General features: G+C 61.8%; 2 protein-coding genes across 5 annotated transcripts; both read right to left on the reverse strand.

Moving 5' to 3' along the window:
- Positions 1–1,765: 1,765 nt before the first annotated feature.
- On the reverse strand, positions 1,766–14,658 carry LOC112120780 (lysosomal acid glucosylceramidase-like). The gene is made up of 13 exons (XM_024219926.3): positions 14,645–14,658; positions 12,779–12,912; positions 9,884–9,986; positions 6,182–6,315; positions 5,657–5,848; positions 5,406–5,552; positions 5,110–5,243; positions 4,232–4,404; positions 3,699–3,936; positions 3,320–3,544; positions 3,051–3,214; positions 2,496–2,621; positions 1,766–2,253 (listed from the first exon to the last, which is right to left on the reverse strand). Exons 1-13 carry the CDS (start codon positions 14,656–14,658, stop codon positions 2,151–2,153), a joined length of 1,887 nt encoding a protein of 628 aa, XP_024075694.3. The 3' UTR covers positions 1,766–2,150.
- A 2,333-nt stretch (positions 14,659–16,991) lies between these two features.
- On the reverse strand, positions 16,992–27,696 carry LOC112120779 (lysosomal acid glucosylceramidase-like). Of its 4 annotated transcripts, none has more exons than XM_024219923.3 (12): positions 27,615–27,696; positions 25,968–26,058; positions 25,205–25,338; positions 24,688–24,879; positions 24,437–24,583; positions 24,094–24,227; positions 23,332–23,504; positions 22,804–23,041; positions 21,177–21,401; positions 20,917–21,080; positions 19,339–19,464; positions 16,992–18,758 (listed from the first exon to the last, which is right to left on the reverse strand). In XM_024219923.3, the coding sequence occupies exons 2-12, from the start codon at positions 26,018–26,020 to the stop codon at positions 18,653–18,655; spliced, it is 1,692 nt and encodes a 563-aa protein (XP_024075691.2). In that variant the 5' UTR covers positions 26,021–26,058; positions 27,615–27,696; the 3' UTR covers positions 16,992–18,652. The 4 variants fall into 4 exon arrangements, 3 of the variants coding, with proteins under 3 accessions (XP_024075691.2, XP_024075693.2, XP_024075692.2); XM_024219925.3 differs by lacking the exon at positions 27,615–27,696 and adding an exon at positions 26,631–26,652; XM_024219924.3 differs by lacking the exon at positions 27,615–27,696 and adding an exon at positions 26,475–26,610.
- Positions 27,697–27,813: the final 117 nt, after the last annotated feature.

The raw sequence follows: 27,813 nt of genomic DNA on the forward strand, positions 1-27,813 counted from the left end.
GCTCCTGGGCGACAGCTGGCAGGGGAGGCTGTTTGCACTACACAGCCCTGCTTGTTCTGCCCTGTGGCACCTCTCCCAGGATGCCTGGACGCAGCGCTGTGGCTGCCCCAAGGAGAATGCCAGGGCCTGTTTCCCTCCGATTTAGCCAACCGGGCTGCAGCTCTGGCGCGAGCTCCTGGCGCTACTTGCAGGACAGAAGCTCTTCTGCTGTGGACTCAGACAGCCTGACGTCAGCCAGTGCCCACATGCCAGTTTCTGCAGGGCAGCCCCCTGGGTGGTGGTGGGGGGGACGACGCTTGCTGGGGAACCATGCATGGCCTGGCACTAGCAGGGCATGCTCTCAGGCACTGCCACAGCCCCCAGCACCCGAGGGCTGAAGTTCCAACTCAGTGCCACGGGCTGCCCTGTGCTCAGCTTGCGAGGCCGATAGGTCTCGGGATGCCTGTAATGGGCACTTTCCCAGGGCATGACATTCACCCACCTCTCTTGGTGCCGCTTGCCTCCCAGGCGTACATGTGGTAACCCCAGAGCTCAGCACCCCACCCCTGCAGGTCCCCCGCTGCCCCGTGCTGCAGCTTACCCTGCGCTCCCTCCTTTGCAGCCGGCTTGGGAGTGACCATTCAGGGAGTGATGCAGGGCCCTGGGCCAGGCTTAAGGCAAGCAGAGCCTCCCCCCACTGCAAGTCTGTGCTTGGAGCAGGGCATGCCCCTCCTCGCACACAACCCCAGCAGGCAGGACAGCTGGCAGGGGCCCTGCCCCTTACCCTGAGGGGAGAATGACTCACCCCCCCTCGTCAGGCTTCTGCCTCCACCCCACGCCACCCCACCCCACCCCCGCCGCCCTGGATAACATCACTTTGGAAGTATGTGCTGCATTCTCCCACTTCCCATTAGCGGGGGGGGGGGCATTGCTGCAGCCTCCGGCCCCCGAGCTCCCTGCTACTGGAATTACTGATCCAGCATGAAACCGCAGCGGACGGGCTCCCGCTCCCTTTGGAAAGAACCGCACGCTTGGCTGACGTCAGCGCTCTGATTACATTCCCGTCTGCCTCACGCCGCATCACCTTCCAGCACAGACGCCAGCTGGGGGGCAGGCTGGCGCTAGGCTGTGTGCCGGGATGGCACCACAGAGCTATCAGGAGTGGGAATTCCCTGGCACCACCTGGTCCCAGCCTGACCCGGGCCCTGACCCGGACTCTCCCAGCTCCCCGTGGCGACACCGGCCTCCAGGTCATGGCTGGAAAGAGCCGGAGCGACAGGCTGGACCTTGCCCATGGGCACACAGCGCATCCCTGGCACTGCCAAGCTGGATCCCAGCTGTCCTGTGGCCAGGCCCCTCCGCTAACCACACTGCCGCCTGGCTGCTAGCCGCAGGCTGGCCTTTTCCTCACACGGCAGCTAACCCCCCTGTGCTGGGCCCAGCTAGAGGGGCTTGCGGCTACAGCCCAGCTCATGGGGAGGGGACCCTAGGGCCCCAGGCAGCCCCGTTTCACATGTCTCGCTGGTGGGGCAGGTAGGGACCAGCGCTCCAGCCTCTGGGCCTGCTCAGAGGGAACATTCAGCTACTCTTGGGCAGCCAGCCCTGACGCTTCCTCCCCTCCACACTTCTCACCAGGGCCCTTCCCCACCTCACCTGGCCCCTCCCCAGCCCTTGACTCTGGCCAACATCCAACCAACCAGGGAGGGGTGGAGGAAAAAACACCAGGCGAAGGTGTAGAAAACCTGTTTCTTATATGAAAACATCTAGAAAACGGTGGGACCCGGTGCTCTGGGAAGCGGCTCGTCGGGCTGGGGAAGGCGGGGGGGGGAGCCCTGGGCTGGGAGGCAGGTACCCAGGTGGGTCGGTGCTCAGCACTTGCTCAGCCCAGGGTCCTGGGTCTGTCATTTACGAGCAGGTTGGTGCGTCCTAGCACGATGACAACACTCAGTGTGACACCCCCCCGCCCCGAGCCCAGCCTCCCGCCTCCCTTGGATCCTTCAGGTCCCCTGCACTCAGCGTGCAGCTGCCTGGGTGAGGTAGGACCCATCCCCAAGTCCCTCCCTGGAGGGATGGGGGGTTTCTGTGTTAAATGGGGAAGTATCAACGCAGGGGAGCGTGTCCTTCCTCCCCCCACAGCCCCAGCTGCGATCCCGCCTGCCCTGGCCTCCTCCTTAGCGTCTCCACAGGTAGGTCTGGATGGAGTCAGCCGGAGCCACAGCCTCAATGAAGCCAACGCCTGGGTCGGAGATCCCGAACGGCACGTCCGTGGGGTACCTGGGGAGAGCGAGGGGGGTGGTGAGGCACACGGGAGAGAGGGAGGCAGGTCTGATGGAATCGGAGGCAGCTGGAGTTGAGGGGGGGCTGGGAAGGGCTTTGGGGCTCTCTCCCCCAGGAAGTTTCTTTTCTGAAGCACCCACATCCTGGGCACTCACCCGCCGAGCTCCTGCCCCACTTGGAGAAAGGAAGGCCTGGTCTGGACCAGGATGCTACACTCATGGCCCAGGCCAGGCACTCACCTGTTCAGGACCACGAGCACGGCGGCACCGTCCGGGCGCAGGAAGGCCGCGTACTCCAGGATGCACTTGTAGCATTTCTTGGAGATGACCAGCCGCACACGCTGGGAGCCCTCGGGGACGAACTTGCTGCACAGACAAGAGGGGGAGCAGTGAGTGCACGGTACAAACAACATTTGGAAAGATCATTACGTGGTCCGCCGAGACCCTCAGCAATTGTCAAGTGGTCCGCGAAAAAAAAAGTTTGAGAACCACTGGTCTAGAGCTCCACTCCAGCCCTAGCTGCATTAAAGACTGAATTTAGACCCAGGAACCGCCCAGGCAGCTGTGCCTTTCCCTAGGCTGCTGGGATCTAGTGCACGGCCGGCTGCTGGGAGCAGCAGGATCCCGTCACAGCACGGCTGCCAGTCAGCTGGGGTCAGAAACGCACAGTCAGGCCAAAGGGGCACATTCAGCCCGGCGTGTGCAGGCTCACGTACACACATGACGAGCGGCACCCACCCCCCGTTCACGTGCACAGGACATACAATGCCAGCTGCACCAGGCAGCTCAGCGCACCTGAAATGGCCCATGTGGTAGAACATGGGCTGCTTGTAGAAGAGATCCTTGCTGCTGTCCACGATGACAGGGCTGTCCACATAGTTCTTGCTCCAGTTGGGCCCCCCCTCCAGGTCCAGGGCCAGGTTCCAGTCGGTCCAGCCGGTGACGTAGTTGTTCAGGTTCTGTGAGGGGGAGACGGAGACGCTCAGCTGGAGGCTCGTGGGGGCCGAGGCCTGGCTCCCGTCCCCCGGAGGAGGCTGAAGCAGTGTGCGCCGAGGAGGCCTTACCGTCAGGATGCTGTGGCTGTACTTGCTCCCTCGGTCCCAGCCGCCCAGAACCACCCTGGGCTCCCAGAAGTAGGACCCTGTGGAGGCCTCTGTGGAGAGCAGGTAGTAGCTGGGGAAGAGGTGGTGGGTGATGGACAGCGTGAGGTCGATGGGAGCCAGGAAGTCCAGGTACCAGTGGATGCCGATGCCATTGATGAAGCTGGCGGCCACGGGGTCATTCAGGATCTGAGAGGAGGATGGAGGAGGAGTCACCTGCTGCTAAGGCCACCACCAGGGGCGGGGGGCCAGGCTGGTGCCAACACCCCCAAGCCGCGCTGCCTGCTCGGAACAGCAGCTCCCCAGCGGGGGAGCCGGGCAGGGCCCAGGGGCCTGGACTCACCACTTCCGCCCAGTAGGGCAGCATCACTCGCTGGTCGTCCAGCATGATGAGCTCGATGCCCTTGTGCGAGCTGTTGGCCAGCGCAGGGCCCAGGTCCTGGGCGATGAAGTCCCGCTGGTGCTCGGGGGAGAAGCCCAGGCATTGGAAGGGGTAGAAGACGATCTCTCCAGCCGTGGGCTCGTTCCCAGCCGTCACCGCCCAGAACGTCAGGTTGTGCTTGGCGTATTCGTCCAGGAACCTGGGGGCCGGGGATGAGAAACATTAGCAGCTCCAGCCCCGCCCCCCAGCGCCCCTCCTGGGGTGCAGAGTCCAGTCCCCCTGCCCCCCACTCGCATGGACTGTACAGACCTCACTCACAGTCTGTCGTTCTGCCGGCTCAGGGAGCTCACACCGACTCCTCCGACGCCCCGTCCCCAACACCCATCCAGCCCTTCCCTCGCACAGCCCCAGGGCCAGCTGTACCCACCGAGACCCACTCGCCATCCTGCCGGCTCCTCTCCCCAGGGGAGCCCCCGCCCCGGGCTGCCCTTTACCTGATGAAGTAGTTGGCCCAGGTCTTGTGATACTTGTCCCCCGGCTTCCCCTTCAGCGTGCCCCGGCCTGTCATGGCTCCGTTGGTTTTCAGCCAGGTGGGGGACGTCCAGGGACTGGCGTACAGGGAGAGCGGTGTCCTGGCCACAGCCTGAGCGTGCTGGAGAATGGGGATCTGAGGAGCAGGGGGAGGCAGGGGATCATGTGTTGCAGTGGCCCCGTGAGCGAATCTCCCAGACCCCCCGTCCCACGGGAGCCTCCCTCCACCCGCAGCCTCCCCTGTGAAATGGAGCCCCCATGTCAAGCTGCCCTGGGGCGGGGGCTGAGCAGAATTCGGACACTGTACAGGCGAGAGCAGGGCCCAGGGACACGTGGGACATGGCACCTCATGGCCCTGACCCAACTGGCCAGCCTGGCCTTGACAGGCCGCAGGGGCCCCAGTGCCCCCCAGAAGGGGCTGGGAGGGGGCTGCCCAGGGGGCTGTCAGGGGCAGCCAAGCCAGCATCGGATGGAGAGACGAGGGTGATGGGGCAAATGCCGAGGGGGGGCTCAGCCCCAGCCCGTGATGGCCACAGGAAACACCCGGCATCAGGCAAGGCCCGGGAGCAAACTGAGACTGGTCCCTCCCTGCTCCATCCTGTGCCGGAGGCCTTGCCCTCGCCTTCCCCAGGGCAGGCTCCCCTCCCCTGCCTCCAGTGCCCCCCCCAGCTAGTCCCCCTTCCCTGCCTCCAGTGCCCCCCCAGCCAGTCCCCCTTCCCTGCCTCCAGTGCCCCCCAGCCAGTTCCCCTTCCCTGCCTCCAGTGCCCCCCGCAGCCAGTTCCTGTTCCCCACCACAGCTCCTCCCCACCCAGGGCCCTTGATCCCCAAGGGAACTGCTCACTTTCAGCTTCGTGTCCTCCTCAGTCAGGCTGAAGTTCCTCAGCTCAAAGTCCCCCTCGGAGTCGTCGTAGGTGTAGAGCCGGACTGAGAAGTCACAGCTGGCCATGGGGATGCGGACCAGGTTGTACTCGATCCCTGTGGGACAGGAAGGAGGTGACACAGGACCTAGAGCCAGAGCCCTTGTCCAGCTGAGTAGGAGGAGGGACCCTGGCCCGTGGACGTTGCTGTGTCTTGGGGGTCAGCAGCCCCGCTCGCCCCGCCATGCCTGTATCTCCAGGGCTCAGCCCCACGACTCACCTTCCTCTGAGAAGTACGACTTGAGTAGGTTGGTCTGGGCACCCGGGGACAGGGCCATGATGTTCATGGCGGCGGAGTCTGTGAGAGCCCCGCCAAAGCCCTTCACTTTCTGGTACCGCTGTGCTGTGTCCACCTTCAGCAACAGATCTGCGGGGCAGAGAGTAGCCCAGCTCAGAGCCCTGCAGCTGGCAGCAAGGGCCAGGGACAGCGGCCAGCCCTGCCCTTGGCATCCCTAGTGCCCAAGCCAATACCTGGGGCCATGGAGTCGCTCTGGAACCTCCCCTCGCTGCGCTCCAGCCGCTTGCCCGACTTGCTGCTCTCATACTTGGCGTATGTGCCCAGGGCCGGGACAACAACGGGATCCAGCGTGTCACAATAGGAGGCGTTGCACTCACACACCAGAGAGTCGTGGCCAAAGTTCTTGGCATTGCAGGGATGGCCGCCTAGGAAGAGGGAGACAGACAGGGCTGGGGCAGGGCTCTGGGTACGGTTTGGGGCTTCCCCTTCCCTCCTGGGAGAGGATACCCCCCCCCGACAATCCCGTTCCTCTGAGCTCTGGGGACGCCCCGAGCGAGGTCCCTCCCACACGGTCCCGGGCACCCATCCCAGGTGCAGAGGGGTTCTCAGCACACCCGTTTGGTCCCTCAAACCCCAAGACTCCTGCACCAGCCAATACCCCACTACGCCCCCCATCCCGAGAAGAAGCGCAGAGGCTGAGCTGCCCCCAGGAGGGACCCACCCCCCGGGTCACACACATGACACATCAAAGCACTTACCTGCCACCCCAGGCGCTGTCTGGATGAAAAGGAACCAGCCCACGATGCTGGCACACCCGGCCCACATGGCGCCTTTCCTGCCCAGCGCCACCTCCACAACCAGTCCCAACGAGTGCGGCACTGGGCACCTAGGCCTGAAAGCAGGATGGAGACTGTGAGTGTCGGGGCTGCTGGGCCACTCGCTCCCCACTCACTGTGCCCTCAGCAGCTCCAGCCCCACGAGCAGCCGGGCGAGCCCAGCACCGCAGGGACTCCTGGAGCAGCACATGGGGGGAAGGGGAGGGCAAGGTGCCCGCAACAGGCTGTGTCACGGAACAGAGCCGGACGCCCCAGCAGAGTCCTCCCCACCTGCGCCCCCCTGGCGTGGCTTGGGCTGAGTCTGTCACCTGCCCTCAGCTCTGTGGCCCCAGGATAACCTCTGGCTGCCCTGCCCAGTTCCCCTTGCAGCCAGGGCCTGGCCCGGTCCTGCTGCTTTCCCTTTTGTGGCACCCAGACCTTCCTCCGGCTCTGCCCCCGCAGCAAAGGCTCCTGTCCCTGCACTGGCCTGGCACCTCCCCCGATCTCAGCTCGCTCCCCTTCTGCCCGTCTCAATGCCAGGGCCAAGAGGAGCTGCTTCCTTTAGGGCTCTGGCCAGGATTCCCCCTTGCCCAGCGAGGCCCCCTCCGCCTCCTGCACAGCCAGCTCCAGCCTCTCCCTCACCTTCAAAGCACTACCCAGCTCCACTCCTGGCTCCAGCAGCGTCTCCCCACTCCTACACCTGCTCCACCCTGGCTTCTCCGGCTCCACCCAGGCGCTTGCCAGAGCTGCTCCCTTTCCCTCTCGCCCACTTCTGAACGTGAACCTTCCCTCTCAGCCCCCAGCTCTTCCCATCGCCCCCATCCCCGGCACAGGTCCTCAGGCTGTGCCTCCATGGGACGGGCAGTAATAGTGGGCGCTCTGCATTCCCCATGGGGGGCTCAGCAGCCATGCATGGCTCCACCATTCCGGACCCCTTGTGAGACGCTATGCACCAGGGCTCCCAAGGGGTGGCTGCACCAGAGCCCTCAGCTCCGGGGAGAGGGGCTATTGGGTGCCTTTAACCTCCGTTTGTGAGCCCCGCTCTGCACAATTGCACCCGCAGCTAAAGTGTGTCTGGGCTCCAGTTGAGCTGTGCCCGCTGCAGGTAGTTCGTTCTCTGGGCGTCGGTGAGTGCAGCATTTCCCCAGCTGGCAGCACACAGGGAGCCCAGCTGGGCCCTGCCCACCCTGCAGAACTTGCTTGGCATTAGGAACATACCTTACATAAGGGACCGAGCAATGAGTGGCTCAGTGACCACAACTGCCTTTCGCTGGGACTGGCTGTGCCTAGGGGCAAAGCCACCGCCACGTCCCAGAGCTCCGGCGTCGGGCAGGCGGTGCAGCAAGCGATGAACTGGCCATGCAAACGCCTCCCCTTCCCACAGCCCCAGTGTGTCTAGCCACGACTCTGCCACTCCTGGGACTCTGGGCAAGTCTCTGCCTCTCACAGAGCCCCAGTTTGCCCACGTGTGGAATGGGGCAGCTCCTCCCTGCCTCCCCATAGACCTGTGTGGGTTAACTAATGAACATGCTCCGTACTCCACGTGGGCAGCTTCCCACTTCCCCGAACAGCCTGTCAGCCCCCACGCCCAGCACAGAACAAACCCGACTAGCCCCACTCACCTGGTGAGCCAGCAAAGCACAGACCCCTGCTGCCAAGGCCACAGGTCCTGCTCTGCCTCTCTCCCCAATCCCCAAGAGACTGGGACGCAGCGGCACCTGCCTGGTGGGGCAGGAGCTCCGTGGGAGGAGATGAGCCAACCTGCTCAGCCAGAAGAGTCTGTCACGGGGAGAGGGCGGCTCCCGGGCACTGACTGAATTCTAAAGAGAATCTGGGGAGGATTTTGCAACTTTTGCTCCAACCTTCCCAGCAGCATTTGCAAATCTCTGGTCACACAACGCGACCCAGGAGCAGGGGAGGTCCCGAGTGCTGGCCTGGGGCACAGTTCAGAGTTTCTCCTCTGTAATGTGTTTGTGCCACTTCTGCTCTCCTCCCTGTTCAGGCTGTTGTCTCAGGGTCCCCTAAGCTCTCCTGGGGGTTTCTGTAAATGCTCAAGTCTCCACCAGTCCAGACAGCAAACCAAGTGCTGTCTCTGCCGACGTCTCTGGTTCTCAGCATTGTCTGAGACACCCCGACACCCACCTGGCCTCTGGCCACAAGTCTCACGGCAACAGTTCTGCAACCTAATAGTCTTTGGTTTACATTTCTCCAACCATCTCCCGCACTGGCGTCTCCCGCTAACCCCAGCAATCAGCTAGTTCTCGGCTTTCGGCAGAAACCCCACGCAACCCCCTCGGTGAATAGCGAGGAGATGGTCGGCCACAGGGTAATACACCTGCCCGGGCACGTCTGCGTCACAGTCACCCCAGCACTTGTGCCCGTGGGATACCTTTCGCGGCCTTTGTAAGTAGGAATGGGCAGTGGCAGGTGCCCTGGCCTCCCAGGGAACCCCTGCGAGCAGCTCCCTCCTCAAGAACTGATCCACTGGCTCGTCTGGAGAGCCCAGAAAAGCCCCATGCTAGGAGCAGCGATTACCCTGGGACTTCCCAGGAGGCAGAGGTCTTACAACCTTGTTAAAACAACTGTTTATAAAAGCCCCCCACACACACTTTCCAGTGCTGCTGTTCGCAGAGGGTGGGTCTGATTGCCACCCCCCCGATCCCCACCTCTCTTCTAAGAGTTAAACAGGCCACAACAAACAGGTCTCGTGTCTTTTGGTGACTCTAAAGAGCCAAGATATGGTCAGCGCTGGCCCATTCCCTGCTCTGTCTCAGCTGCCCTGGCTAGCGTACCTGCCAGGCCAGCACCGAGGTGCGAACTCTGGGACGTGAACCCCTCCATTCCTGCCTGGAGCAGGCAGCGCTGCTCTTGCTTGGTAGGTTGTTTCCTAGCACAGAGAAAGGGTGAGAACATCGCAGGTGTGGCAAAGGCTGCAGGGCAAACCTTAGAGCAGGCAGCCAAAGACTCAGCCACGGGCGCCTGTCGAGCTCTGCACCAGGTGGCAGGGGACAGCGCCGCCTGTTTGTGTTATTCAGCAGGTCAGGAGACCCCAAGAGCTTCCTGTGCCGTTAGCCTGGCGGTTCCCCCCCCCCAGCTGCCAGCCCCCTTTCCCCAGAGCCACCACACAGCTTGAGAGCTCCCAGCATGGCGCTCGCAGTTGCATTGCTCCAGCAGAGCAGCTGGGCCACAGTCGTACTGAGTCATTATTGTGGAGGCTCGGTGTCGGAGCGCCCCAAAGGTGCCGGCAGCAGGCCAGGTGCACCGCAGTGTAGGTGCTTCAGCACCGAGGCCCTGGTGGCTCCCAGGAACCACGCAGCTGCATTGCTCAGGGAAAGGGGCTTTCCCTGGGGCAGGCAGCAAAGGGGAAGGCTGCAGAAACCCCAGGGCTCAGTTACGGCTCAAGGTGACCAGCAGCGGTTCGGGTTTGGGCCCCTGGGCAGTCCAGCTGAGCCAGGGCTCTGCCGGCCTGGGGCGCCCTCTCCGGCTCATTTTCTATTCAAGGAAACAGGAGCTGGCAGGCTTCCAGGCCAGACTCGCTGAGTGTCTCTCCTTGGCGCCCCCATGCACTGGCTTCCTGCCCAGCCATTGCTGCTCCCCCGTAAATCCCACACAGCCTTGCACCCAGCTGTAACATCCGGCACTCACAGCCTGCTCCACACGCAGCTCCACAAAGGGCTTCTTGGGGTTCCTCTCTGCACCCAGCGTCTCCGCGGGGCCCGACTAGCCCGGGGGCCTCTGCACCCAGCGTCTCCTCAGGGTCATTGTGACTCTTCCCTCTGTGGCTCCTCGGCAGAGCGGGGACAGCGCATTAGCCACGTAGGTGAGCAGCTGGAGACAATCGAGGACAGGACAATGGCAAAGGCCCACGCGGCACAGCAGCCACTGGGGACGGACACTTCCCAGAGCAGTCAGGCACTGGCAGTCTCCATCGGGCGGCTGCTCCAAGTGCACAGGGTGGCATGAGGTTCTGTCTGGGTGTCGCTCAGGCGCCAGATGATGGGGGTGGTACTCTTCCAAGCTCCACCCACAGCATAAGCTCCACCCATGAGACACCCCTCTCAGACACTTGTGCAAAATATGACCATGCTGCTGGCTCCACTCTGTGGGCTTGGCTAGGCTCCTTCTTGGGTGGGTGGGGGTGGCTCTCCCATGCCCACTCACTCTTGGTGCCTCAATTAGCTGTCATGCACTGCAGCTGTGCCGATGTTCACACCGTGCTCCGTCCGGTGAGCCGCCAAATAGGAGATCGGCTACACACTGGCACAGGGTACCGGCGTCAGCCCCATGGGGGGAACGGGCAGCGCAGTTCCCAGTTCTGCAAACGCAGACGCTGCTGCCTTACTGACACTGGGGGCATGTTTTGGAGGCTTTCTTGCAGCACGTGTGTTCAGTGCCTAGCTTAGCAGAGCCACCGTCCTGCCGGCTGGCTCCTCCTTGCTTCCAGCTGCTTCTCCGGCCCCCAGGCTCTTCATGGAGCAGCATCACAGGAGCAGCTGGAGAAAGGAGGCTCTGGCTGAACTGGCGCCATCAGACACACAGCGAGGGGAGCTGCGGCGGGTTCATCGAGCACGGGGGGGGGGGCCCCCTACACCCCCCCCAAACAATCCCAGATCATAAACCCACCCCCCCCCCAGTCCGTGCCCCCTTTGCCCCCAGCCGGACAGGGCAGAGTCCAGCCCCATAGTACGATGTGATCCGCATCGAGCGTGCAGGAGCACGGGCTGCTCTCTCTGGCCGGGGGCTGGGCTACCTTTGCAGCAGTTCACTGCGGCCAGGGTTTCACTGCCCCCACCCCCAGGGGCCTCACTGGGTCATTCCATCCCCCCAGCAGCTGGGCGGGGCTGGGAAAGCTGGATTGTCTAATGACCTCCAGCCCCAACGTCTCCCTGCCTAGGGTCCCCCCATGAGAGAGGGCCCAGCCCCCTGCCACACTGACACCCACATGGGGGGCTGGGGGAGACTCTGGATTTGATTTTGCAGCTTAGGACCCTTTCTTCCTCCCTGTCCTCCCACCACTGCAGCTCACAGCGGGCGTCCCACCCCGCCCCTGCCCATCGCCCCACTGCGCCCACCAGGCTCTGCAGCTGGGGACTCCGCCACTCACTCCCTGGGCCGCTGCGCCCCCTGCTGGATCCCTGTTTTATAGCACGACTAGTGCATGCCGCCTCTGCGCCAGGTGAACTCTGCCAGCAAAGTGCCCCAGCCCAGGGGCTCCCAGGCAGGGCCCCTTGGGAGTGTCTGTGCCTGCGAGGGGATGTTCGGCAGGGCCCGATGCAGGGCCAGCAGGGAGGGGATGCAGAGTCCAAAGACAGCGAGCCCCAAGTCCTGGTTTGCCTCGCTCATTATTGGCTGCTGTGCCGCGCTGGGGCCTGGAGCCCAGGGAGTTCCCTGCATTTCCATTTGAGTCACACACAACCTGACCCAAATGTGAGCCACCCCACCCGCCTGCCCTGGCAGGAGACTCACAGCCAGCTCCAGCACCCACCCCCTCACAGCAGGATTTAGCCCCTCATTCCCCCCCTCTGGAAGTGGCCCCCTGGAACATGCTACTCCTGCCGGCTGGCTCTGGCACCAGTCAGGAGGGGCTGGCGCAGAACCCACCCCTCAGCCCCGTGAGCAGCTCCGGATGCTCTGAAGAGCTTATGCTGCACTCAGCTAGTCCTTGTGGAGGGTGCAGCTGGTGCGACCCTGTGAGCGCCCTGCGTTGGCATCCAAACACCTGCCTCCCTTGGCCCACGCGCTGCTGCAGACCCCGATGGGACATGGGCTGCAGGGATGGGCTGCATGTTCAGCTCCATACAAGGCAGGGGGGCACTCCACTCTCAGGTAGATGCACCCAGTGCCCCGTGCTCTGCCCAGACAGGGTTGTGGGAGACCCAGAGAGACCCGTGTCCTGCCCCCCCAGCCATCTGCCCCTGCCCCGCATTTCTCCCCACGTGCCTGCCCATCTGCCACCCAGGTTCTGTCATTCACCTCATCTGCCTCCTGCCCCACTGGGGTCTGCCCCCTTCCCCGGTGCTCCTATGCCCCAGTCTCCTACCTCACTGTGTCCTACCCCCCCATACCATTGGCCTTATTCTCCAGCATTCTGCCTCCCCGTGGACTATCCCCCACCCCCCATCTGCCTCAAGATCTGCTCCTGGCCCCGTTTTCCTAGCCCCCCCACCTGCCTGCACCCCAGGTGCTAGCTCCCACACCCCATTTGCCCCCCACTGCATCCTGACCCCCATCCCATCTCTCCCATGTCCTGGTCTTCCCCTGGGTCCTTGCCCCCCACCATCCCTACTCTCTTTCCTGCATGTCCCTCCAGCCTCAAGTCAGGGACCACCCCCCTTGCACTCTTAGCATTTGGGAAACTGAAAGCACGAACAGTTACGGATGCCTGCAGTGTGGGCATCACGGGGGGGGATAGGGACTGACGGGGCAGCTCCGCAGGAGCACACAGGTCCTGGGGACGAAGCACAGAGGCTGAGCTGCCCCCAGGAGAGACACCCCCCCCCCGCCCCCCGGTCACACACATGACGCATCACAAGCGCTTACCTGCTGCTCCAGGCGCTGTCTGGATGAAAAGGAACCAGCCCACGATGCTGGTGCACCCGGCCCACATGGCGCCTTTCCTGCCCAGCGCCACCCCCACAGCCAGTCCCAGCGAGCGCAGCGCCGGGCACATGGGCCTGAAAACAGGATGGAGACTGTGAGTGTCGGGGCCACTCGCTCCCCGCTCACTGCGCCCTCAGCGGCTCCAGCCCCACGAGCAGCCGGGCGAGCCCAGCACCGCAGGGGCTCCTGGCGCAGAACATGGGCTGGGGGCCAGGCTGCCTGGCCTGGCCCAGCGATGTGGGGGGGTCAAGGAGTGGAACTGGACGGGCCAGACGAGTCCTTGCTGCCAGCACCCTGCACTAAGCAGGGCTTGGACTGAGGCCGTCACCTGCCCTTGGCCCTTCTGTCACTGCCGGGGGCAGCACCACGGCCCCCAGGCACACGGCCCCAGTCTGGTCTCCGGCCGCCCTGCCCCGGCGGCCCTCACAGCCATGGCCTGGCCCGGTTCTCCGGCCGCCCTGCCCCCGCAGCCAGGGCCTGGCCCGGTTCTCTGGCTGCCCTGTCCCCACAGCCATGGCTTGGCCCGGTTCTCCGGCCGCCCTGCCCCTGTAGCCAGGGCCTGGCCCGGTTCTCCGGCCGCCCTGTCCCCACAGCCAGGGCCTGGCCCGGTTCTCCGGCCGCCCTGCCCCCGCAGCCAGGGCCTGGCCCGGTTCTCCGGCTGCCCTGTCCCCACAGCCAGGGCTTGGCCCGGTTCTCCAGCCACCCTGTCCCCACAGCCAGGGCCTGGCCCGATTCTCCAGCCACCCTGTCCCCATAGCCAGGGCCTGGCCCGGTTCTCCGGCCGCCCTGCCCCCGCAGCCAGGGCCTGGCCCGGTTCTCTGGCTGCCCTGTCCCCGCAGCCAGGGCCTGGCCCGGTTCTCCGGCCGCCCTGTCCCCGCAGCCAGGGCCTGGCCCGGTTTTTCGGCTGCCCTGTCCCAGCAGCAAAGGCTCGTGTCCGGGCTCCAGGAACTCCTGGCTCCTTCACACCAGCTCCCCACATCTGGGGCTGCCCGAAAAGGTCTCTGAGGCTTTTTTGGGGCCAGGCGTTCCTGTAAAGGGCCTTCATCTGCCTGCCCAGCTGCAGCCGGCTGACTCGCCCGCATGGACAGCGACGGCAGCCGGGCCCACCAGCATTCGTGTCTCCCACCGGGAGATGCTGCGCACCCCCTTGCTGCCTGCCATGGGGCACTGCGGGGCTCACCCCCAAGGCTGGCCAAGCCAGGAGCCCATCAGATAGGAGACAAAGAGCCAAGAGACAGAGGGGTGGCAGGACCCTTTCCATCCCAGCAGCCTTCATAGCAATTTTGCCGATGCCGGCCTGTGGGTCCCTCAGGGACCCTGGAGAGCTGTGAAAGTCTCTCCACAGCCACATGGGGGGCTCGGGGTGGGGCATGGGGGTCCCTGCGGCCTAGAGGTGCTGCAGGGACCAGCTCATGGCCACACCTTAGCACTGTCATGGCAAGCGCTGACCTAGCCTTGTGGGCCTCGTCCCTGACCAGGGGAGGGGCTGTGGTTTGGGTTGTTTCCAGAGTCCAGTGCAGCAAGTTTATTGGTCAGCGTGACCCCCACCCCTTGTCCGGCCATCCCCCAGCGCTCTCAGCCCGGTCCCTCCTGGGCAGTGCCTTGCCCTGGCTCCCCCCGCTACCTCTCCCACGGTTAACCTCCATCTTCCCCCAGCTGCTCTCACTGAACCCCGCTCTGTAGGAAGCGGCTCCGCATGCGTCTCTGCCTACATCGCTGCTCAGGGAGGGGGCCTGGTCTAGCCCCCTGGGCTTAGACCGTGTGTGCTCCAGGGCCCAAGGCCACTGCCCGGCCGTGGGCTCTCACCTTTCTGTGCCCATTTCCCCAACTCACCCCCAAGAGGGCTGCTGTGGTGCTCAGAGAACAGCCCACGTTCAGTGTCTGTGCACGCACCTTCCCTGTTCCCCTGCTCCTCTCAGGCCAGCCCCAGGGGCCCTGGCACCCCCCAGAGCCACCAAGGCTTCAGGTCTCACACGACCAGCCCTGCTCACCTGGCGATTCAGCCCGAGCCACTGGCTGCCTGCCAGCAAAGCCCGAGTGGCTGGCGCCTGTGCAGCGACAGGAACCAACAGGCTTTGTCCTGCTCTACAGAGCTGACAAGGATATGGTGACACCTGCCTTGCAGGCCGCACCGCTCGGTGATCATTCCCTGCTCAGTCCTGGTGACAGGGCGCGTCCCTGGCTTTGCATGATGTCACAGAGTTGGGGGCGACAAGGCCCTGCACCCTCGGCTTCCTGCAATTCACCGTGACTCTCAGCCAGCCAGTAGAACAGAAGATTTAGACGACAGGAACACAGTCCAACACAGGTCTTGCAGGTACAGACAACAGGACCCCCTCAGTTAGGTCCATCTTGGGGGGGGGGCAGGGAGGCCAGAGCCCCGTTGGGAGGCCGGAGCCCCATCTGGCTCCCCTCCATTTTCCCAGCCGGCTCCAAAACTAAAACTCCCTCCAGCGTCTCCCTCAGCCTCCCCCCGGCTCCTCCCCCAGCCTTTGTCCAGTTTCCTGGGCAGAGGTGTCACCTGGCTCCAACCCCCTCCTGGGTTCTCATGTTACATGCTCAGGTATCTTCCCTCAAGGCCAGTCTCCCATCCCCCAATGCAGACAGTCCCAGCCAAACTCCCCTGCCACCTTCCCAGGCCAACACTCCCCACTCAGCATTCAAAGACCACATTAAGAACATTCCCACTTCGTCACACATGAAGGGGAATCCAGGGAGGATTTTTCAACATTTGCTCCAATGTAACCTTCAAATCCCCCCGGCAGCGCTTGCAAATCTTTGGCTTTTCACCCACTCCAGGTGCAGGGGAGGCCCCAAGCACTGGGCAGGGAGCAGGGCAAGAAGATGAGACTCCTGCGCCTTCCAGCCCTTTGGGCAGATCATTCCCTAGAAACCCTCCCGCAGACCTAGCCAGACACATGGTCCAGTCTTACAGCCGGTCTCGGACCATGTCAGAGGATGGGGTAAAATCCCCCAGAACATACATTCCAGGAGTCCCAGCTGAATGTGGAGGTGAGGTTGAGTGCGTCACAGTGTCTTAAGGGTAAAACCGTTACAGGGGACACAAGCGTCACCAACCCAGGAAAGGCCAAGTGAAGGTTAAACACAAACACAATCCAGACATGGTTATTAGGAGCTGGAAATGCCCAGCTTACGGCACCCAAACAAACGTACGGCCCCGCCCTGTAGCGGCATCATGCAAGAGCCAGACACTGATCCCTGCGTAACAACGCTTGCAGTTCCCGCTTAAATTAAACAGATTTACAGACATTAGATTTTCTCCCTTTGTTTCATCCTGTTGCTGAAGGCTGGCGTTGGAGATGTTTGCAAACCTTAAATCCTGCATTCCCAAGCCTTAAGGAACATGACTTAACGCCATTTCAACAGATTGCAGCTGGGGGTTTCTCTGCTTTCTATTATTACTACAAACTTAACATGGGAACTAAATGAGAAACCCAAAGCAAACATTACTAGTGATACTGCAAATGAGGTGATGCTGGGGAGCGTCAACCTTCAACGTTTAATTTATAGGGGCAGCTTCACAGCACTTTGGCTGTGCGCCCCACTCTGGAGCAGTGCAAAGTAGCCAGAGCGCACAGGCCACTTTCCCCCCAGTCCCTTGCTCACACCCGTTTCCCCTCACACTCCTCTGTGTGCATGCAAGCCCACATCCACCCTGAAGCTTCCCCCTGTTCTTCCCCCCCCGCCCCCGGTGAGCAGATCAGGTGAAACAAGGAGCTTTTCAAAGCCATTTGTTTCTTTAGGACTGACAGTCTCTCTGCTGTCAAGCCCCACCAGCATCCCTAGGGGCAGGTTGGCATCGTTACCATGGGTCATTTTGAAAGATGGCATCTTTGCTGAGGGCACTTTCAGCTTCGCTGCCACTGAGCCAACAGGAGATGGCAGTCAACCGTAATGTGCGGAACTCTCGGCAGAAGTTGATTAGTTGTCAGTCCCTGCTGAAGAAACTTGCAGTTACGAAGACCACTGCCAAAAAATTACCATTAATCCTCAAAAAAAAAAAAAAAAAAAAGTCTTCAACTGTAGCCAATGCACCCGTTTTCAGTGAGTCTGAAGTGGGCAGTTTGAAGCATCTCTGTTATCCCATTAATAAGATCATTCAGGACACACAGAACAGTCTGACACCAGGTGCTAAACTTCTTAAACCATTTTAAATTAATTTTTATTCAAAATAAGTAACCAAATTACTTGGAAATGTTCAGAAATTTCATTCTGTGCTCAAAAAGTAAGAGATGGAACATGGAGGAAAGTGTGCTGTGTTCCTCATACATAAACCAGTGGTGAAACACCTGCTTTACGTGCAAAATGACTCCGCTTCAGTCTCGGGGCCACAGGTCTCCTCGTCCCTCCTAGAGCAGTGAGTCCCTGGGTCACACTCGGAAGCAAGAGGGTTTAGATTTTGTACAAGCTTTGGTTTTATCCTCTCAAAATGTAACTATGGGTGTTAATCAGTAGCCATATAAATGGCCAATGCTTTTTTGGAATCCTATCAGCTCTTGGCCTCAGTGAAATCTTGTGGCAGTGAGTGCCACAGGTAAATTATGCACCCTGTTAAAATTATTTCTTTTTATGTACTTTGAACATTTATTTCCTTTCAATTTCACCTGCTGAGCCCTTGCTCTGCTATTTGCAGAAAAGGTAAAGAAGCTCTCTCACCCATTCCCTATGTCCTCTCCCTCAGGCCTGCCAGCCCTGGGGCAGGTGCGGTCAGAGCAGCATGTTCCCTGGGCCGCTGCACCCCTTGCCCACCTCCCACTCTGCCAGGCAAAGTCCCTGGTCCAAGGGCTCCCAGGCGGGGAGAGCCTGTGGGGGGGGAAAACAGCATCCAGCATGCCCCATTGGAGGCCGATTCTGTCACAGAGATAAGGAATGCAGAGTCCAGAGGCTGAACGAGACTGGGCCCTGGTCTGTGACCCCCTGTTCCAGTTATCAGCCACTGTCTGGGGTGGGGGCCAACCTCAAGGAGCTCCCTGCGATTCCATCTCTTGCAGCCCGAAGGGGGAAGGCCAGAGATGCCGACAGACGGCAGCAGAACAGGCAGCCCAGCAAGCCAGCGGGAGGTTGGGAGCCAAAGACGGACCTCCCTGGGGCAGACTACGGTGAGCAGCGCTCAGCCCAGGGGTGACGGCTCCTGGCGGCTGCGCAACGACTGCCCATTGGATCTCCGCATGAAGCCACCGTCCTGGGGGCCTCGCTTACCACCCTGCGGACTGAGCCTCCAGCAGGGGTTTATAAAGGAGACTCTTTCCCCCCCGGACTCAGCTGTTCCAGTCTCCTTGGTTCAAGCCGGGTCCTGCCCCGGAGGCACCCAAGGAAGTGTCACTGGGGTGGGACAGCCTGGGGCACAGCGCATGGGAGGGGAGAGGTGGTGGGGTTTTAACTCCCGGTTGATGTAAAGCTCCAGACAGGTGCCCAGCTCTCCGCTAGACATGCCCATGTGCTAGGCTTTGCTGGAGACCGGGCCGGGGGTGGGGGCCCAGAGGGAGCCAGAGACGGCTGCTGTTTGGCAGAGCAGCAGCGAGCGTGGTTCTCCACTCCTGTGGGGCAAAGGGAGCCCTGCTCCCTCTGTGCCCGGGTCCAGTAGAGCCCAGCTGGCCCTAGACATGCTGCAGGCTTGGGGCTTGGCTCAGCTCTGCCCCTGCCCAGGTGCTGTGCTTTGCAAGGGGCAGATCTAGGTGAGCGCTGGCCTCCCTGTCTCCCTGAGGGCCCCACCCAGCCCTGTCTGTGCTGCCTGGAATGGCAAGTCCTCCCCCCGCCCCCCACCTTCCTCTGCCCCAGGCCCCCCGAGCCTTCTCACTGCTGTCTCCACAGGTAGGTCTGGATGGAGTCAGCTGGAGCCACAGCCTCAATGAAGCCAATGCCTGGGTCGGAGATCCTGAACGGCACGTCTGTGGAGTACCTGGGGGGGGGGGATGGGGAGGGCAGAGTCAGTCAGACTGCATGGCTGCCCAGCAGAGCCAGCTCCGCCACTGACTGCCCGGCAATGAATTGGCGGGGGGCTGCACCTCCCCTCCAGCTGAAGAGAGCAGTGCCATGCGGGCTGCAGAGCAAAGTGAAGGGACCACAACTAATCTCCCCCTGCTCCCAGGTCCCTCTCCGGATGAGAATCAGTGAATGTGACCAACAGAGCTCTCACCCACCATGTGTTCAGTGCCTCCTCCCCGCCCCACAGCCAGCTGCTTCCAGGGTTCCCCAGTCCCCTTGACTGTACGGTGAGCTCATGGGAGCAGGGTACGTGCCTCCTGCCAGTCTGGGGGCACCGGCTGATGCTCAGGCCAGCGGATTGTCCCTCCTCTGCCCCCACCAGCGCTGTTCTTGCAGTGCTCAGTGAGTAGCCTGGTTATCTCCAAGTCTCTTTCTCCTGCCTGCCCCAAAAGCCAGCTCTGGGCTCCCAACTCCCATCCCAGCACCGACTCCCTAAGCCCCTGCCCCGCTCCCGGTCTGGATGAGGCTCCCACACTCCAGGCCCAGCCACACACCTGTTCAGGACCACGAGCACGGCGGCGCCATCCGGGCGCAGGAAGGCTGCGTACTCCATGCTGTACTTGCAGCTCTTCTTGGAGACAACCAGCCCGACACGCTGGGAGCCCTCGGGGACGAACTTGCTGCACAGACAAGAGGGAGCGGTGAGCACTGGGGAAGGAAAGCGACGGCCCCCGGAGACAAGGCTGGGCCAACAAACACAGAGGCTGCAGCCTGGGGTGGGAGGGAGCAGAGCTTGGCTCACTGGGCACTGCTGTAATTACTGACCTAAAATTTACCCCAGTTGTGAGCTCCAGTGTAAAAAGGCTGCACAACTTCCCAAGGTGTCAGAGTAACCTAGAACCCTGCCGGCTTGGGCGTGAACCAGAAAATAGGTCACGTTGTTTTCAATAATTAAATTGAATCAATGGGTGCACAAAACCCAAAGTAAACGAGCCCAAACACAAAGGGCCTATTAGCATCATCCAAGAGCCGTGTTAAAATGACGCAGGTTAAAGAACAGGAAATGTGGAGCCGAAAATTAATAAATCAAAATTGGTGTGAAATGTTAGGCCTAATTGGTGGGCAAAATAATACGGGAATAAACCAGGCCAGGCCATTGGGGGTTCTTAAAAAGAAACGGGGGGGCGGGGGGGGGGAACCTCAGCTTCCAGTCGCCCAGCAGGCTGCTCATCTCATCTTCCCTTGAGCCCGAGGCCAAAGGAGCAGACCAGACTGAAGGCCTCGCTCTTGTTAAAGGCCCTTTGTTTTTTACCTGTGAGTCCTCAGCTCCGTGGGGACCCTCAATTCCCACCACCACAGAGGCACATCGGCTCCTGTTGTTACTTTCTGCCCCACTATCCTATGTCGGCCTCTCAGCTTTTCAGCCAATCCTGAAATCAATGTGCTGCATCAGCACAGCTGGATGAGAGGGGCCCAGCCCTGCCCAAGGAGAAAAGACCCAACCCAATAATGTCCCTGCCCAGAATGTAGGCCAGGGTCCAAGAAAACAGGTGCCGTGGTCAACATGCCAGCCAAAGCATCCATTCGAGACGGACCAGCCATCCAGCGTTCCAAGACATCAGCAAAAGCCATGTTCCCCACCCCCTTCTACCCTCTCTCCCTCCACCTTGTGCGTGTCTGTCTGTTGGAAACAGGAGAAGTGAATACCCTTTGCAGATCAGCATTAACCCTTTCCTTTCCCTCAAAGAAAGTTGTTCTAAAAATAAAACACTAAGATTTTGCCTCCCAAAGGAGAAAAACTTTCAAGGTTTTAATTAAGTTTGTTTCGCATAATCACCCAATTTCAGTTTCCATATAAATGCTTCTTTTAACTTCTTGTTCTTCCTTGTGTTTAATCAACAAACTTTCAACTTTAGAACAAAGGGTTTGGGTGTTGGCCAAGAAATCGAGTGAACCGAGGTCCCTGGGAGAAAACCCGGACCTCTTGGTATCTCATTTTCTGGGCTGGACTGGAAAAGCGTTTAACACACCTGTGACTCTTTTGACCCTGGGAGTGAACTCACCAGCACAGGTGTACTGAGCCGGCTGTGGGCACAGTCTCTGCAGCCCTGACCAGGAATGCCCCAGCTCACCTGAAATGTCCCATGTGGTAGAACATGGGCTGCTTGTAGAAGAGATCCTTTTTCCTGTCCACGATGACCGGGCTGTCCACCAAGTTCTGGACCCAGTTGGGCCCCCCCTCCAGGTCCAGGGCCAGGTTCCAGTCGATCCAGCCGGTGACGAAGTTGTTCAGGTTCTGTGAGGGGATGGCAGAGATGCTCAGCTGGAGGCAGGGGACAGGGCGGGAGATGCTCCCGAGACAGCCTGCGTGGGGGACCCGAGCGGGCCTTACCGTCAGGATGCTGTAGCTGTACTGGTTCCCCCGATCCCAGCAGCCCAGGATAACATCCCTCTCCCAGAAGTGGGACCCAGTGCAGGCCTCTGTGGCCAAGATGAAGTAATCAGGGAAGAGGTCATGGGTCGGTAACAGGGTGTCCGCTATGGGAGCGATGAAATCCAGGTACCAGTGGACGCCGATGCCATGGACGTAGCGAGCAGCGTTTGGGTCACCCAGCACCTGGGAAGGAAGGAGGGAGGAGGAGCAGTCACTTACTGGCCCGGGCCTTCGAGGGCCTTCCAGCCCCACACCCTCCGAGACAGCAGCAGAAAGAAGGGCCCAGTGACACCACGCCAGATGGGCTCTCCCCCACAGCACAGGTTCGGGCACTCTGCTGCCCTGAGTGACAGCGCAGGTGCCTAGAGATCAGGTTCCAGTCGATCCAGCCCTACGCCAGCCAGGACACACGAGCCGTTCACGGCTCTGCAGCTGGGAACAAGTCCAGAGGCCAGGGCAGCGCGGGGCGCTGGCAAGACTGTCTCTCGGCATTCTGCTCTGTTTCCTGGGTGGAAAACAAAATGCAGGACAAGCCACTGCTGCTTCCCAGGAAGCCGAGATCACTCGGGGCCCAAGAATCCCAGACCAGCCAGGGCAGGAGCCCCTGCTGCTCCCTGGCCAGCCAACTTTACCCCAGCTTCATCCAGGCTGGGCATCAGGCACTTGGTTCCCAGCCAGGTCCCTGGGAAAGCCAGAGGCTGTGTCCTCGAAGCAGAGAACAGGCAGATAGGGCCAAGCACCCCCAGCATTGAGAAGACCCTGCAGCCCGAGGGGAGAGCAAACGGACCCCACGAAGGAAAGGAGCCATCGGAGAGCTGGGAGCTCAGCGCCCTGGGTTGCTGGGTCCTGGCTGCCCCAGACCCCATCACACCCACGCAGATCGGCTGAGCGCACCAGATGTGTGCTTGGGAGTCCCAAGCTGGGCAGCCCGTGGGGGCTGGGGGGAGCCCCATGCTGGGCTCGTTACTCTCCATCAAACCTCCCCCGGGGCCAGGAGCTGCTTTGCTGCAGCCACTGCCGGTCGCCACCAGCGTCACCTCCTGCCTGCCTAAGGCACAGCCACCTCCTGTCTGGAGTCTCCTCCAGACTGCGAAGCAGGGCCCAGCCTCCAGGCACTGCTGTGATAAACAACGTGAACGAGGGCTGGTAGCTCTCCTGGGAGCAGATCGCCAAGCCAGCGGCCAGCACAGCCTCCATGCCGCGCCCATGCTTACAGCCAGACCGAAACGGCTAGGAAATCAGAGGCGGCTAGATGGAACCCGGCTGCCCCAGCAGCTACCTTGCTGTCCCTGGGGGCTGGAGTGTGCTGCTCTCTGCCCCCAGCAGCCCCATCGTCATCCAGGGGTAACTGGAGCGGCTTTAGCAGGACTGGGGTCTCCCTGTACATCCTGACAGCGGCCAGCCCTGCTCAGCCTGGCGGGAACCGCTCCTCCTGCCCAGCAGGGCACACGCCAGGCACGTGCCGGTTGAGTATGCTCGGCCCACAGGCCAATCCCAACACCCGGTATCTCCCCGCAGAGCAGAGCTCATGCACAGCCCCAGCAGAACAGGCGAAGGAGCAGCGGGCCCCGGTGTGCAGACTCACCACTTTGGCCCAGTGCGGAAGCAGCACTCTGTTGTCGTCCAGCATGATGAGCCGGATGCCCTTGTGCGAGCTGTTGGCCAGCGCCGGGCCCAGGTCCTGGGCGATGAAGTCCCGCTGGTGCTCGGCAGTGAAGCCCAGGCATTGGAAGGGGTAGTTGTTGATCAGCCCAGCCGTGGGCTCATTCTGCGCCGTCACCGCCCAGAACGTCAGGTTGTGCTTGGAGTATTCGTTCAGGAACCTGGGGGCCGGGGATGAGAAACATTAGCAGTCCCAGCCCCGCCCCCCAGCGCCCCTCCTGAGGTGCAGAGTCCAGTCCCCCTGCACCCCACTCGCATGGACTGTACAGATCTCACTCAGTCTGTCATTCTGCCGGCTCAGGGAGCTCACACCAACTCCTCCGATGCCCCGTCCCCAACACCCAACAGCCCTTCCCTCGCACAGCCCCAGGGCCAGCTGTACCCACCGAGACCCGCCCCATCCTGCCGGCTCCTCTCCCCAGGGGAGCCCCCACCCCGGGCTGCCCTCTACCTGACGAAGTAGTTGGCCCAGGTCTTGTGATACTTGTCCCCCGGCTTCCCCTTCAGACTTCCCTTCCCCTTCATCTCCCCGTTGGTTTTCATCCAGACCGGCGATGACCAGGGACTGGCGACCAGGGACAGCGGCTTCTTGGACAAGGCCATGGCTCGCTGGAGAATGGGGATCTGAAGGGACGGAGCATCGGGACCAGCTCACCATATGCCGCAGGGGTCTCAGGAAGGAACGTGCCTAGACACACCGGTCCCCTGGGGGCTGCTCCCTCTAAGGAGAGCAGCACGTGCAGCTCAGGGCTGCAGACGCAGAAGGGAGCCTAGAAAGGCTGCAGGACAGGGGAGCTCCCCTTTGCTGTGATGCCCACCAACTGCATAGACGGGACTTTCCCCTCACAACTTGCCACACAGGAGGGGCTGGGAGACGCCTGCCCTGCGGGGCTGTCAAGGCAGCCAAGGAGCATCTGACGGAGACCCGGAGCAATGGCTGAGGGGTGAGTGTCATGGGGGGTGGGGGTGTCAGCCCCAGCCCATGATGGCCACAGAAAATACCCCAGATGAGATGGGGCCTGGGAGCTCGATTGGAGAGCAGAAAACCTGAGCAAATTGGGACTGGCCGCTCCCTGCTCCATCTTGTGCCTCAGGTCTCCCCGTGGCTGGCCCCCCGCGGCTAGGCCCCCACACCCTTCCTGCCTGGGCCCCCTCACCCATAGCTGGGCCCCCTCATTGTGGCCGGGCCCCCTCCCCCTCCGGTGCTGCTCACTTTCAGCTTTGTATCCTCATCCTTCAGGCCAAAGTTGAGGAGCTGGTAGTCGTCTGGGATGTCGTCATAGCTGTAGGGGTGGGTGGAGAAGTCACAGCTGGCCATGGGGATGCGGAGCAGGTTGTACTCGATCCCTGTGGGACAGGAAGGAGGTGACCCAGGACCCAGTGTCACGGGAGCCAAAGCAGCAGGTCCCAGTGACTGCACGTGGGGACAGGGGGCCTCAGGCTGCGGGACACGGGACATGCAGCTCCTGAGAGCCATGAGCCCAGAGCCGGGGCCTGCCCTCCACCAGGAGGTCAATTCCATACATCACTGCCCCAAATCAGCCCCCAGCTCTCACCTTCCTCCGTGAAGTAGGATGCGAGCAGGTGGCGTTGGGTCTCCTTGGACAGGGACAGGATGTTCATTGCAGCCGAGTCTGTGACGGAGCCGCCAAAGCCCTTCACTTTCTGGTACCGCTGTGCCGTGTCCAGCTTCAGCAACAGATCTGCGGGGCAGAGAGCGGCCCAGCTCAGAGCCCTGCAGCTGGCAGCAAGGGCCAGGGACAGCGGCCAGCCCTGCCCTTGGCATCCCTAGTGCCCAAGCCGATACCTGGGGCCGTGGAGTCGCTCTGGAACCTCCCCTCGCTGCGATCCAGCCGCTTGCCCGACTTGCTGCTCTCATACTTGGCGTATGTGCCCAGGGCCGGGACAACAACGGGGTCCAGTGTGTCACAATAGGTGGCGTTGCACTCACACGCCATCAAGCCATGGCCAAAATACTGGGGGCTGCAGGGACGACCACCTAAAAAGAGGGAGACAGACTGGGCTCCGGGTATAGTTTGGTGCTTCCCCACCCCTCCTGGAGAGAATACCCCTCTCCCCCCCGCCAATCCCGTTCCTCTGAGCTCTGGGGACGCCCCTGAGCGAGGTCCCTCCCACATGGTCCTGGGCACCCATCCCAGGAGCAGCAGGGTTCTCAGCACACCCGTTTGGTCCCTCAAACCCCAAGACTCCTGCACCAGCCAATACCCCACTATGCCCCCCACCCCGAGGAGAAGCGCAGAGGCTGAGCTGCCCCCAGGAGGGACCCTCCCCCCGGATCAGACACGACACATCAAAGCACTTACCTGCCACCCCAGGCGCTGTCTGGATGAAAAGGAACCAGCCCATGATGCTGGCGCACCCGGCCCACATGGTGCCTTTCCTGCCCAGCGCCACCCCCACAGCCAGTCCCAGCGAGCGCAGCGCCGGGCACATGGGCCTGAAAACAGGATGGAGACTGTGAGTGTCGGGGCCACTCGCTCCCCGCTCACTGCGCCCTCAGCGGCTCCAGCCTCAGGAGCAGCCGGGCGAGCCCAGCACCGCAGGGACGCCTGGAGCAGCACAAAGAGAGGAGGCCGCCTGCCCAGCGCAGCCTGGCGGCGGAGAGTGTCAGGGAGCTGAGCTGCTCTGGTAACTCCTGTCCCGATCTCACCTCCCTGCCCTTCTGCCCAGCCGAATTCCACCGACTCAGCAAGGCCTCCACCTCCACAGCCAGCCCCAGCCTCTCTTTTAAAGGGAGCCTTGGCTCCAGTCCCTCCCACACCTGATCTCATTTCCCCAAGTCTTGTCCCACCCCCATGCTCTTTCCCAGCCTCTTCCCAACCACTCCCCTAGTCTCCTTCAGCCACCCTGACTTTGTCCCTTCTTACCCAGCAGCCCCTGCTCCTGGGATACCAGCTGCTCCTTCCCCTCACCCTGAACCCCACCTGCCCCTGAGGCTCACCTGACCCAGCGTTTAAGTGGTTGTAGTGAGCACCTCAGAAATCCGGTCCTATATTTACCAACTTCATTAATGATCAGAGCAAGGGAGCAGAGAGCAGGTCCATCCCATTCCCGCACAACACTGACCTGTGCATTGGTGCCAGCCCCAGCCAGAGAGAATCAGGAGGCCCTGGGACCATCACACACCTGGGCAGGAGACGACAACATGGGACTCACCCTGCAAGGACACGGAGCAAAGAGCAATGGGTGGGAGAGACAGGGGGAGGAAGGCGAGAGAGGAGCTGGGTGCTGGCATAAGGACCCCATCCATCTTGCCTAGCCAGTAACACATGCATCTTTTGCAATGGCTCAGTTCCACCTGACCTTGATTACGATGGCAGCCTTAATGAGGGATTAGCAAATGCCCAATCATACCAAACTACATCTACTGGCACATGACTTCTTACAGTGTCCTGTATTAACCCTGGTATCCTGGCCAAATTCCCATTTGGGCAATACTTTGCCAAACTAGAATTTCCCTGCCGGAATTATTAGTCACTTCCTGTAACACTTGTTGCGCAGTTTTTCCTGGTACATTCCTGGACTGCTGCATTCCATCCTGGAGCCGGGTGCATTTCAGTAGTAAATACTTACTGTGTTGAGAATATGCAAAGTGCTTGGTGATGCCTCCAGCTGAAAAGCTCTGTGGGACAACCAGGCTGCCCAGAGGAATCAGGGGGCCGGGGGCAAAGCAATTTCAGGGGAGCGGACATAAAAAAAGACGCCACACGCTGTGACGCTTGTACTCACCGGGCGGCGCTCCGAGTCTTCGGCGGCAGTTCGGCGCCGGGTCCTTCACTTGCTCCGGGTCTCCAGTGGCACTGAAGGACCCACCGCCGAAGTGCCGCCAAAGACCCGGAGCAAATGAAGGGCCCGCCGCCGAAGTGCCGCCGAAGACCCGGAGCGCCACCGGGTGAGTAAAAATCCCAGGGAAGGGATCCTCGGTCAGGGCTCGCGGGGCCCCTGTGGGTCCATCCCATTCCCATCAGGCTTAAAATGATGAATTGGAAAGAGCCTAGATCAAAGCTCCAGCCCTAGCCCTGATTGACTGCAGGTCCCTGCTCTTGTCTCCACAGGTCCTTGGGGCAGGGATGGGGCCCATGTGCCCTTCTAATGCCATCAAGGGTCCTGGGTGAGAAACAGAGATTGGGCTAAAAAACCAGAACATTGCCGGCCCCACCCCCTCATTCAGGTGGCAGGCAGTTGGCATCCACAAAACGCCCTGGGCACCAGGAAGGATGAGAGGAAGGGCTCAGAAAAAGCCCTGACATAAATCTGACTGGCAGAGCCGCGCACCTCCCCTGGGGCTGGCTGGACAAGCTCCCACTCTCTCGGCCCCTCCCTGCCAGCCATATGGGGCGGGGGAGGAGTCCCACTACTGACCCAGTGGGAGAGGCTCCAGGCCCCTCACCAGCAGGGGGAGCAGTTTGTCATGCAGCCCCCCCGGACCCCTAGCTCCAGCACCTATGGGGGGAGGCAGGTGCCCCCCCTGGGCTGGGCACCCAGCGGCCGTGTGCCCAGCACCTGTCTCACAGCCCCAGCCTCAGTGTGCCGGGCTGAGAAATGGGACCAGCACCGGCTCACCGGGGCGCGGCGCGGGCCGATCCCGGGCCAGCCGCCGCCGCCTCCCTGCCCGTCCCCCACGGCCACGCGCGAGTCTGTGGGCAGCCCACGGGGAGAACCCAGGCGTCCGGGCTTCCGGCCCCCCGCCGACAGGCTCCTCCGGCCACTCACCCGCGGGACGGGCCGGCGCCAGGGCCCGGCAGCAGCGGCGGCTCCGCGGCCTCTCGCAAGCGCGGACTGGAGTGGACCGACAGTCACATGACTGCGCGGTCACATGACCCTGCCAGCTGCTCCCTGAGCGGCCGGAACTGCCTGGGGCCGGGCCGGGCCGGGCCGAGCCAAGCCGGGCCGGAACTCCCTGGGGCCGAGC

The sequence above is a fragment of the Terrapene carolina genome, unplaced genomic scaffold (genome assembly GCF_002925995.2).
Source record: "Terrapene carolina triunguis isolate 2854851 unplaced genomic scaffold, T_m_triunguis-2.0 Scaffold397, whole genome shotgun sequence".
Taxonomy (NCBI): Eukaryota; Metazoa; Chordata; order Testudines; family Emydidae; genus Terrapene; species Terrapene triunguis.